This window comes from Trichomycterus rosablanca, chromosome 17, assembly GCF_030014385.1.
Source record: "Trichomycterus rosablanca isolate fTriRos1 chromosome 17, fTriRos1.hap1, whole genome shotgun sequence".
NCBI classification, from domain to species: Eukaryota; Metazoa; Chordata; class Actinopteri; order Siluriformes; family Trichomycteridae; genus Trichomycterus; species Trichomycterus rosablanca.
The window spans coordinates 6,750,598-6,762,914 of NC_086004.1; the positions used below are offsets into that span (position 1 = coordinate 6,750,598).

Here is a 12,317-nt window from a genome sequence, read left to right on the forward strand (position 1 = left end):
ATCTCGCGCTGTAGGCGGATTCCTTTTAGCCAATCCTAGAGTAGAAGGTGGGATTTGTTGGAATACGGGTGGGAAACCGCCAATAAGATATATTTGGGCTGTGTCTCAAACAGCATACTAGAGCACTAAATAGTGTGCACTATACCACCAAAACTGCCTTTAGAGTTCAGACATCATATTCAGTGTGTAGCATGTGGTTGCAGACACAGCCGTAGTGAAGAGGGTAAAAGTAAACATTGGTTAAGCTTGGAAACGTTATCGAAGACAGAATATAATCGTATTTTTTTACATATTTAATTTTATTTATTTTATATATGTGTGTATTCTTTGTGCGGTATTCGTTTTTTTTCAGGGGTTAATGCGTACATGCAGGGGGAAAAAGCCTTATTGTTTAAGTTGGGCTAAAGTTTGGCATTTTTATCTCGTTGCTAAGCTACGATAATTTAGCTCGCTAGCCCGTTGCACCAGATTGTTGGCTAACCACTAATGAAACCGTTGTTATTCTTTTAAAAAGCTTACTTTTAATCTGCAGTTTTGTTCCACAGTGAAGCAGCATTAGCCTTGTTGATGTTACAGAGCTAAATAATAGTTAGCAAGGTAGCTACTATAATGAAAGTAGTGCCAGCGAATGTACTAGCTTAACGCACTTCTATTTTTCGATGTTTGGAACAATTTGCCGGTGGACTTAGCTTGGTCTGACTTCCTGTTAAGCTTTATTTTGACAAAGTAGCCATTGTGTAGCCATTCTGCAGGATGGAAAGCTATGATGAGTTCATTACAAAACAAACAAACCGAATAAGGAGTAACATCACTGAAACACCTGAGCTAACAACCCACCAACAGTCAACAACAATCCGATTTCACGGGTTTTCCATTCTGCCTCCTGTGGTAAGAGTTTTTCTTTATTTGGTGTACAGTGTTTATATAATGAGAATTACAAATCTAATGATATGATATCAAATACATTTTCAGTTGAACAAGGAGCAGAAAGAGGAAATCCAACGGCTTAGAGAAGCAGCTGCTAATCTACCGAATAACAGAAAACCATCTTTCTCCTCTCGGATCTCACATGTACAGGCAATTCTTGACAGCGTTCAGGTAATAAACAAAACATTACTAAAGCTATGTTTATTAGTATTTGGAGCTTAGGGTAGTACTAAAGAGCTATGGAATGTAACATCAAGCCCTGACTGTCATATACCCAGGATCACTGTCTACCAGAGTTGTTGTTTGCTTAAATACTAAAGCTACTTGATTTCTAGTTTAATTTTACAACCTGTTTGAGTCTTTCTTCAGTAGCACAATGTACAGATCTATAGTGGACTGTAATACATGTGTTTGAATTTAAGCTCACACGATGCTTGAAAGTAATCAAGTGTTTAACTATAACACGAGCCAGACTTAAATTCACTTCAGTTCTATTTTACTTAAGTGGTTTTAGTGTGTAGTCACAGTACGCATTCAGTTATTTTAGAACAAGTAGAAACGTTACAATATTAATAAGATTAAAATAGATAATTGTACACATCTAAAAAGCAGACTTCAAAAAAAGGTTTGCATTAAATAAATTTTCATATTATTGTATTGTATTGTATTGTATTACAACTGGCTGGTTTGTGAATTTGTATGTTGTGCCACTACTTCATTTCCACTTCTAAATTCTACAAGATTTTATATATAAATAATGTAATTGCTTTAAAATGCTTATAACACTGTAATAAATGCATGGAAATAGATAAAGCAAAAGAAAATAGATAAAGCAAAAGCTTTCTTCTACTTCTTTTTAGTCAGTCTGTTAATATAACTTATTTATTCCCAGTGTTATTTAACACTAGTGGCACTTCAACCTGATATAATATTTTTTTTCCTCCTACTACTTGTTACACTAAATCATAAATCTCTGTAAACTGTAAAAACAATTTCTAATCTTATGTGGACTCATTTATGAAGTCAGAAGTAAACGAATTGGCTTTCAAGTCAGTATTTGTAAATGTTATATCTTTAATATTGGAATTGCCTTGTAACACATCATTGATTTCTAGTTGTTACTTCTTTTTCTTTCATTGCTGTAGTTACGAAGGGCACCGACAATAAATGACTTTAAGGATGAGACTGGACCTACAACTACACCGAACACTGCATGCCAAAGTATCACTTTGAGTTCTGGACTTAAAAATATGTGTGATGACATTACTGAAAATCAGTGGAATTTATCCTCCTCACCTACTCTTCAAATACTTGGTGAAAAAGTGCCAATAATGAGCAGTCACCCACTCACGTCTACAGCTTGTGAGGTCCATGCCGGTTCTAGCCTTAAACTTTTTAAAGGAGAGGATTTATTAGAGAGCAGCTGTACAACTGTTCTGTTTGAAGGAGTTCCTGTGTTGGGGCACAGAGTAGAACGAGATGCTGATGTAAACACCAGTTACAGAGCTGACTTTCTGCTGTCTCATTCGGAAAAACACACTCATTTTGATGTTAGCCATCAAGCACTGTCATCCGGATATGTCACCAATGAAACTTCAGATGCAATTTCAAGCTTAGCTGAGGAAACAGAAAAATTCACAGAAGGCACAGAGGGCGAACCATCGGAAGTTGGTGACTTTGTATTAAATACCTTAAACTTGAGAAACAAGAGTGAAATTATCAGCCACACTCCGATAGATGGAGAAGTCCTGGAGGAGGAGTATGCAGTCTCCACCCAGGTTCCTCATAAAGTAACAGAGCCATTAAATCCAGTGGAACCAGACTCAACTGACGGACCTTACCGTACAAGTCTTCAGAACCTTCTGAAGAAATCCCAAGAGCACAGACGGCGCCAGCGTCTGCTCCGCAACCAGGCAAAGGCTTTAAAAGCCACTGAACCTGGATGTGCTGGTGAACGGAGCCTGTCTGACAAAGAAAATGAGCTGATCCTTCCTGGAACAACTGAACTCAGGAAAATAAAGGAGAAGACAATGGACCAGGAGACATGTACATCAGTGGTAGAGAGAGGAAGTATAGAGCCACTTGAAGTGGTCAGCCTTGCTGAACAAACACGCACTACTAAATCGGATGTTTCACTTAATATCATTTCATCTACAAAAAAGTCAAATACTTCCTCTGGAAAAGCATTGTCATCTTTTGTAAACCATCCAAATAAAGCCGGCAGTCCTGCTCGGCCCAGTACAGCACCAGTACCCACCACAGCAAAATCTCTTTACCAGTCAAAGGGAAAGAAAACAGGCAGTTTGCTGCCCAAACCTTGTCTAACAGGGAACAAAAAATTTAAGAATGTCCCAACCCCTAAGTTTTGCTTAAGCCCAGTGCGCAGTAAGAAAGGCAGTGCCATTCCTGGCCCAGTCAACAAGCTTTTAGCAAAAACATCTCTCCCACTAAATAATGAAACAGTGCCAAATCCATTAGTTCATGCCAAATGCGAAACTGTGACCTCAGCAGGTACTGAAGTGGGTGCATCATTTTGCAGGAGCATGGATCAAGCTGAGCAAATTACTCAACTCGAGCTTAACCTGTCCAGCCTTAAAGTACTGATCTCAGATCTGGAGTCCACAATCACAGAGTCTCAGGCACACAATCCAACAGAGTCTGCCAACAACTCCCAGCTTGCAGAACAAAGCATCATCAGTCTGCCTGCCAGTGATAGAAAATCTCCATGTGCTGTTCCCTTCAGTGAGCTGGTGCAGCAAGAAGTCCTAACTAAGGATTATGGGATACAGATCAAACAGCATGAGCTGGGGCAATGTGTCACCTCCCTGGTGCAGAAAATGAGGATGACAGAGGCTTTCCCTGCTATTAACAGTTTAAAACAGAGGACCGCTGTTTTTTCAGATGGTTACAAACAGCCTGAAGAGTGGAAGAATGCCTCAGGCGAGAAAAACAAAGAATCTGAGAACACAGAAGAGTCACTGAATGGCTCATCTCTTAATCGGTCGTATGATGTGGACACTCCTTCAGGACTGTGGTCACAGGCTGGGACTGTAGGCAAACAGTTGACACCGGAGCTGGGAGGTCAAGAGGGAGTGTCACGTGCCAAACGCAGACTGCTTATGAATATTACAGATGGGAAAACACCAGTGCAATGGGGCGAGGAAAAACAGCCTCAATCCAGCACTCCTAGAGGTTTGTGAAACTCTTTAAATGATCTTAGATCTGGGTGGTGATTTTTTTTATAAGTAACATTTCATTGTGGGTTTTCTTTCAGTGATTTTTAAAACAATTTGGCAAATTGTTTACCGATCTTTTACTGTTTTTCATTAAATGGAATTAGACCGAAAAGCCTAATACATTTATTACTATTAATCCAAGAGAAACAAACTCGAGGCATGAGATAATAAACAGCTCTGCTTTCAGAATGTTGTTAGGTAGTATTTTGCTAAAATAAAAATAGGAATAGCTTAGCCTAGCATTAACCGTTAAGTATGGAATGCTTTGTTGCTGCAGGACCTTGACAACATGTCATTATATAAGGAACAATAAAGCAAGTCCACATTAAAATGTTCCAAAATACAAAAGCCAGTCCATGTGTGTATGTAATGTTAATCATGTTTTAATTTCAAGAAAAGCCAAATTTTCATCTTTAACAAATTTAATAAAGAGTAAAAAGTTTATTTTCTTTCTTTGCATTTTTACCACCATTTTATCTGGTGGGTCCGGTCCCCCAGAAGCACTGGGTGCAGTGCAGCAACACCCTGAAGAGGGTGCCAATCAATTGCGGGGCTTCAGCCCCTCCAAGACAAAGCCAATCATCTACCCGACATGCTGGCCGACAGCGCCTGCTGAGATTTGAACTTGCATCTCAGTGGTCGTGGGCTAGCGTAATAGAGTTTTCCACCCAATAACATGAATCTTAAAGAAACAGTCCAGTCAAACAGGTTGTTGGATATCATATTTCAAAACCATGGGCATTACAGTTAAGGTTTTTTCAAAAAGAATAAGGCCATGCTTTAGAAAGTTGTGTATGCGGACATTACAGTGTTATGCTAAATCCTATTTTAAAACCATAACATTTAATTTTGTGAAATAATCACAATTATTTTCTTTTACACCATGGTTATAATGGTCTCACCTGAAACACAAAATTTGGAGTGGCAACCACATAGTTTTGGCCATACAGTATGGTGTATACAGTATATGTATAGAACAGTATGTATATGTGTGTGGAGGTATTATGTGCCATACAGTTATAAATGAGATGTGTTTTTGTCAAGCTGACTTTATGATCCTTTGGAAATGATAAACCCCCTTGTTGTAATGATGATGGTAAGATAATAGTCCTGGCTCACTCATGATGCCTCTTCAGTACTATGTAAGAACCGGTGCTTATTGTGCAGCATCGCTTTAAGTGCTTCTGCAACGATTAGTCGATCTGCCATCATCAGACTGAATTGTAATTAAACAAGCAATATTAACTCACTGTGGGATTATACATCATATGTGTGCAGCGATGCAGAAGCCTGTGCATGAAGAGCAGCAGAGTGATGAACATGAAGCGCAGGGCATGGCTCTGATGGAGGAACAGCGCAGACAGCAACAGGAGCTGCTGCAGGTCAGAAATACATTACCCAACAGACAGACAGTACCCTTCTATTGCATAAGAAATACATTTCTACTAGATCATTTACATTTTATAGCCCAGTTAGAATATGGAGCTGAGATGTGACCTTTGTTGGAGTGCGGTCTAGAAATTGACAATCGGATCCAACATTTAATCATTTAGGTCTGTTTTAGAATTTGTTTCACATATTCATACACGCCAGGGGTTTACCAATACATCATATCATATCATTTAGCACAAAGGATCTGAGCCCACAGCAGCAGAAGGAATAAAAATAAATAATAAATAATTATATTTCACCAAATCTTTGCATTCTAGTGCAAATGTGAATGATTTAGAACACAGCCCATGTGTGTTTGTAATTCTTGGCACAAGTACCTGTAAAGCTACATAGGATTACTTAACGCTATGACACTACTGGAAACATTGTGAATTCACCTGAAATCATACTGGCTGAGCTGAGCTCTCTCTCTCTCAGACTGCTTCCACGTCTCATGTTTGATTGAAACAACATTTGTGCAACTGTGTAAAAAGCCCTAGTATATCATTATGAGAAGCCCAACAAGCTTTGTGTAAAAGTTTAATTAAATTCTTAAGAGAACGTGTAAGCTCTGTTTGTGATGCTCTAATCCAAGGACTCTTCAGTTGGTTTCTATTTCTCCTTCAATATGTTCCCTGGCAGCCGGTGGCCTTGTGCCATTCATTACTTGCTGTAATTGATGCATCTAACAGGCCTTTAATGAACTCGGACTACTTTTTGTCGTGGCTCTGGCATCTCTTTCTCTCTATCTGAGTGTCTGGGCGTGTCAGGTCAAGGAGAAAACCTAGCCCTGTTGTGGGAATTGATGTAGAAAATGGGAGTGAACATTTTGTTTAATTGGTGAGTGTTTGAGCTTAAGTGCCTTATTCCTCAGAACTCTACTGCTTATGTTCATCTTTTTTGTGCTCTCATTGGTGGGCAGCTGGTTTGTGCCACCCTCAAATGATCCTTTATTAACATTTTTGCTCATGCCCAAGCAACTGTCCTTTAATGGCCCTGTTTTTTCTCTTTGTCATTCCCTGTTCTCACTGTGATGTCTTCCTACTTCATTTATCTTTCTCAGCCTTTCTCAACCTTGGTCCATCCATTCATATCTTTTCTCTTTCTCCTCCAGTCTCTAGCAACAAAGTACCAATTCCTTAGGAGCGTGTCCTTCCCGTGTTCCCGTGCAGGGCTACGTCTAGAGGACATGGCAACCTCTTCGCTATGCCCCTCCTCTGTTTCCATGGGTCTGGGCTCCTCCTCACACCTCCCTGAATTTACACTGGCAGAGCTGAGCTCTCTCTCAGATTCCTTCCACATCCTACAGGTACTTACACTGTCAAAGCACCACTGCACAACAGCTGCATACATAGGTCGGCTGCAAATAAAATGTCAGTCAGCAAAGAAATACCTTCATTGCTGCTGACATTACCACTGGAATTAATTCTCAGAAGATTGCTGGTTCAAACCTGTTGTGTCGCAGAGCAAAGTTCTTAAACCTTAATTGCTTGCATTTTATCAGTCACCAATATAAGTTACTTTTAGGAAAAAACATCTAAGTGACAAAAAATAATAAATGTCAGACTACAATTGGGGTAAAAAAAACGGATTTTATTTTGCTGTACTGTATAAAATGACATTGTGATGAAGCAGAAAGCAAAGGGAAATAGCAATGGTGTAGTTACAGGTTACTGAGGCTCGTTGGTGTTGTTACTGTATCTGTCTCTGCTTTGCTTTGTTTTGTATTCAACACCGTGTGCTGGTACCGTTTCAGTCCCGTGGCTCTCTTCCTGCGTGTCATCTCCCCCTGGTGGCAGCAGCTGTGAAAGGCTACCTGACTCGCAGACTTCTCCGCACAGACAGAGTGGTTCAGCTCATCAGGACCATTAAGGTAAACCAGTACTGGTTTCTATTCATGTGAAATCTGCAGCTTTGAAAGGACTAAATGCTTGTTGTAAAAGATGAGCTTTTTATCTGTAGGAATTGTTTTGTATTTTGCATTGATAATTTTACCAACCTAATTTACTGAGTGTCGGTATCAAGACTGTGCTTTGTCCATCTAAAAGGACACTCGGCTCTTCCTTCAAGGCTTTCAGCCTCCCACACCAGGTAGAGAGTACAGCAGCAGGCAGGACCAAGCCCTGCAGGAGCGAGTCTCACTACAGGTAACTATCACAGGCTTAATTCAGAAAATTCATTTCCTTTTCTTGTTTCAACCCACTCCATCTTATTCTGCCCACAGCAAAATGATGCTTAGCTTTTTCATTTGCCAGATAAATAAGTAATGAACTAATCTTATTATCTTGGTCCACCTGGTCTAACCATTCCATTTGTACATCACCATGGAATACCTCATTATATCAAGTCAGGAGCCATATTCACTGAGCTTCTCAACACTGTTTTAATAACAGTTCGTGTGCACATGCCTACACCATCCCCATACAGTGGTATCAGGTATAGTGTGTAAACTAATGTCTGTAATATCTTACAGCTGCGCTCAGCCCGCTTTGAACTGCATGACCTGTTCTTCAGCGTGACTCCTGCAGAGCGCATGCAGGTAATCAGCTGGGACCGACAGCTGGCCAGAGAGAGGGAGCTCAGACAAAAGGTAATATTATGGATTCAAGGTTTTTGTACAGAAAATGTAACAATTGTACAGTGTAAAAAAACATACTTTTATTTAAACGACTGGAAACTGTGTAAAATCGAGTCAGCGTAAGATGGATGGGTTGTATTCTGCAGGAGAGTAAGGAGCTGCAGGGCAGAAGGAAAAGTTCTCTGTCTGCTGCTACCAGGAAAGCTTTGGAGAGGAAAAGGACAGTGATGTGAGTATTTAACATGCAACAGACTGCAACTTGCCCAACGAGTCATTTATTTACATGCTTCTGTTTCCTTTCTAATTTGCATCAGTTTGCTTGTTGTCTTGTCTCACTGTTTGGCAACCTTTTCTAAATAATTACAAGTACTTTGTTAATTATTGAATGCTGGACTAGTAATCAGAAGGTTGCCAGTTTAAGCTCCACCACTGCCATGTTGCCGCTGTTGGGCCTCTATTGTGCAAACTGTATTCAGTTACTTTGGATAAGGGTCTGCTAAATATCATAAATGTATATATCTAAATGTAGAATTTAACTCGACAGGGTGGTTAAGTCTTCAGCCAGGCTCATTGTGGTGAATGCAGCAAAATTTCCTGATACTGCAACTGAAGTGCAACCATAATGCAACTTTTCTTTATAACAATATTCAAAGTGTTTGTACCTTTAGTGAAATGAGGATTCTGTGTATTTCTACCACCTCTGGTGACAGAGAGTACCCAGTGATAGGTTTAGGTTTGGATCTGCAGTAGTCTAAAAATAACAACAGAGGGAGATGTCAAATCCCTGTATTTTTCTTTCTTTCCAGACCCTTAGGGTGACATTTGTTGAGGACAGATGATGCAATTTTTGGTTTGTGTTGCTGTTGTCAGGTTACAGAAGAAAGCAGCAGAAAAGACAAAGCTGGCAGTGGGTGTCGAGAAGGAATGGACATTTGTGCCAAACCCAAAGAGGGTGCCAAAGAAGACCACTCCATTACGGCGCAGGTGAAGAGCTCAAAGCTCAGTCTGCTGCAACCACAAAACACGGAAATGCCAACAGCTCAAGAGGCCTTGCTGACATTCACCACCTCATATTTTTGTTATTGCAAAATGCCTTAATTGTTTTGGAATTTAGAAACATTTACTATTTATTTAAAAAATGTAGTGAGAAGTGTTTAAAAGCCTTGTGACCTTTATCTTATTTTGTATTTGTGTCACTTTCTAATAAATTATTGATAATAAATGCAATCTGTTTTTTTTCAGTTGTGCAACAGCTTTATGTGTCCAATGTATTTAACAGTAACACATCTACCATACTTAGTTAAATATAATAATAATACAATAATTCGAGCACTCTGGTGAGGTAGTGGGTTATTACACTAGCATAGATCCAGTGGTTTTCTCAGCCGGCCAGGCATGTACACAGACACGATTGGCTATATCTGGGGAAGTTGAAAGACGTGGAAGCCACCACCCCTCTCCTCAGACACAGCCAGTCCTATCATCAAGATGCGATGGATTGGTTCCCTGTCAGGGTTGCATCAGAAAAGGCATCTGGCATTGAAACAGTGTGAAATTAGGTTTGCAGACCGGAATGATCCGCTGTGGTTACCACAAAGATTGTGGGAGCAGCTGGAAAATTTTTTAACTTTAAATAGCTTTAACGGAGTTGTTAAATATATTATTTAATGTAATTTTACATCTGGTTGCCTGAACATTTTGTTAATCATTTTTTTGATTCAGTAAAGATTCTGCAATGCATTTTTTACTTCAACAAACAGGTCCACACAACAGCATGTTTTAAAACATATGTATTCTTTTATAATTGTTTAATGCTTACATATTCTTTTCATTTAAATAATTCATCTAAATACAATCTGTGGTGCTCAACTGATGGAATAATTTACAAACAGCTTGTGAAAATTATTGACATTATTTGGCTGACCCACTGATTCACATGATGTCGTCCCGCAGTCCGTCTGCTGAAGTGTGAGACTCCCACATGTATGAAGCGTTTTAAAATTCCAGTGATCAGATCAGGACCCACTCTCTCTGTATTAGCATGTTGATCATCACTCAAACGCTTACAGTTTAAATACGTGAACCCTGAATAATTCGTCTGAGATAGCGTAAAAGATTTATTCACAGAATAAATACTGTGCTAGTCATGAAAATCAGAGGATCTGCCAGCGAAGCGTTACACATACAAGCAACAGCGCTACAACCAGCTTCTTTTATAAAAATCCTACTCTCCACAACAACGCCTTACAGCGACAGAAAAAACAACTGTTCAGCCAGAAAGCACACAGCACAATGTCAGCATTCAAACACACACACAAGTGCTAAACATTTCAGGCTTTCCTCCCCTCCTCACAACAGGCTGGTGCCGATCACTTATCCAAGCTAAACCATGTTATGTGCACTACAAAGTGCATCATGCAGTTTTCAATCACCACAGACTCTTTTTTACTGTCAGTACACAAACACACAAAGCCAAGCATTAAGGGTGGACTGAACCAATGTTTTAACATTTTTTATTTTTTTTTTTAAACCCAATTCTGAGTGGCATACAAAGACACAAATCTGTTTCTGACACCCTCAAAGTAACCAAGTAATATAAAATGTTTAAGAATTGATGGTGGAGGCAACTTTTTTTTTTTTTACAGAAAGTATGATAAGGTGACATAATTGACCAGACCCTCATGGGCAAATTGGGGTGTCCCAACCCCCCGGCTGATCATATTAGAAAAATCCCATATTTGAAATTCCAGCTGCAGCTCTGTTGTTATGTTTCGTTGTATTAAATTGTGATCTTTTTTGTGTAAAATCGACACTCTGAATGCTGAACTAGCTCTGCTGGTGTTCAAGCTCATGTTACTGTTTTACATTACTGCCACATTAGGCAGAAAAGCTTAAAGCCAAGTCGTGTTAATGGCTTGTCAGTTTATGATAAACTAATGACAGTCAACAATTCAAAGAATTTGCATCCTTAGTCAGAACAAAAACCTCATGCAACATATTTAGCATAAGATTGATTCTGGTTCAGTTAAAGAAAAGCATACGTTAAACATCTCACTGCTAAATCAGGCTGTCAAACATAAATAAAACATTCTACAGAACTGTAAACCAGACTAATTTTACCCTTTAATTACCCCTAATAGTCACTTGCCGGCTGTGACCGGACCCCAGTTTGTTAAAGCAAACAGATTACCTGACACTGACCGTGCAATACAAGGTCAGCCTAGTTAACTGGACTTTTTTTTCCAAGTAACGTGTTTCAGAAGTGCTCTCAGACAGGGCTGGAATGTCAGAAATAAAAACTGTTTGTGAAATTGCAGCAGCAGTGGAAACCCGACTGGGTGATTTTTCTTTTCATTTTCATATTTTACCACCGCTTTATCCTGGTCAAGGTCTTCATGGGTCCAGCTTTCTCGTAATCATTGGGCGCAATGTAGTAACACACCACAGACAAAGCCAATCAAGTCTGTATGTAGACACCCACCTGGCCAATAGCACCGCTGGGGATTAGAACCCTATATTCCAGCGGTAGTGGGCTAGTGTAATTTATTGCTGCATACCGAGCGGCAACAGTTAAACTTGTAAAATTGTATTTAAGCTAGTAATACAGCTACAGAATGCATAGTGTCATTAATAAGTCAGGATCAAGTAAATGTTTGTTTTCTCTAACATTCCTCTTAATTATTATTCCAAAATTAGCAAAGCTTTAACTAAAACTATTATTATTATTATTATTTATGTATTTTCTTTTTCTTTTGTTCTTTAATATCCAGGGTGATATTTGAAATATCACTTAAAATACTCTATTTATGCTTTTTTTTCTGTCAAACTTAGTCAGAGCCAGGTACCCAAATATATCACACAGTACTGCTGCAATCTTCCACTATCCTAGCCAACCTTCTTCTTTTCACCTACCCAAGGTAAGTTTACACAGGGATCATAATCACGTATAGTCACGCACTGATAATCATTATTCCCTGCCTCAGTGCAGATGTCATCAAAGCCCCCTTGTTGCACCACATGAGCGACCAACACATAAGTTTAATATTCAGTGTAAATGGCAGATCTATCAATGACTTCGGCACTTCTTCGCCTGCTTTTACACTCACACACCCCAGAGCATTTTGTTCCACAGACACAAGCCAAGA

At 39.4% G+C, this 12,317-nt stretch overlaps 1 protein-coding gene across 3 annotated transcripts; it reads left to right on the forward strand.

Annotated features, from left to right (window-relative positions):
- The first annotated feature begins 545 nt into the window (after positions 1-545).
- Positions 546-9,394, forward strand: cp110 (centriolar coiled-coil protein 110). 3 transcript variants are annotated; one of them, XM_063012348.1, is made up of 10 exons: positions 546-888; positions 973-1,098; positions 2,073-4,119; positions 5,442-5,545; positions 6,658-6,903; positions 7,351-7,467; positions 7,643-7,741; positions 8,068-8,184; positions 8,319-8,401; positions 9,043-9,394. In XM_063012348.1, exons 1-10 carry the CDS (start codon positions 754-756, stop codon positions 9,158-9,160), a joined length of 3,192 nt encoding a protein of 1,063 aa, XP_062868418.1. In that variant the 5' UTR covers positions 546-753; the 3' UTR covers positions 9,161-9,394. The 3 variants fall into 3 exon arrangements, with proteins under 3 accessions (XP_062868418.1, XP_062868419.1, XP_062868420.1); XM_063012349.1 differs by having other exon boundaries at positions 6,709-6,903; XM_063012350.1 differs by lacking the exon at positions 6,658-6,903.
- The last annotated feature ends 2,923 nt before the right edge of the window (positions 9,395-12,317 follow it).

Coding starts and splice junctions, on each gene's coding strand:
- cp110 (XM_063012348.1), top strand. CDS start 754: ATGGAAAGCTATGATGAGTTCATTACAAAACAAACAAACCGAATAAGG. Junction 1,099..2,072: donor CAATTCTTGACAGCGTTCAG/GTAATAAACAAA, acceptor TCATTGCTGTAG/TTACGAAGGGCACCGACAAT. Junction 8,185..8,318: donor AGAGGGAGCTCAGACAAAAG/GTAATATTATGG, acceptor TGTATTCTGCAG/GAGAGTAAGGAGCTGCAGGG.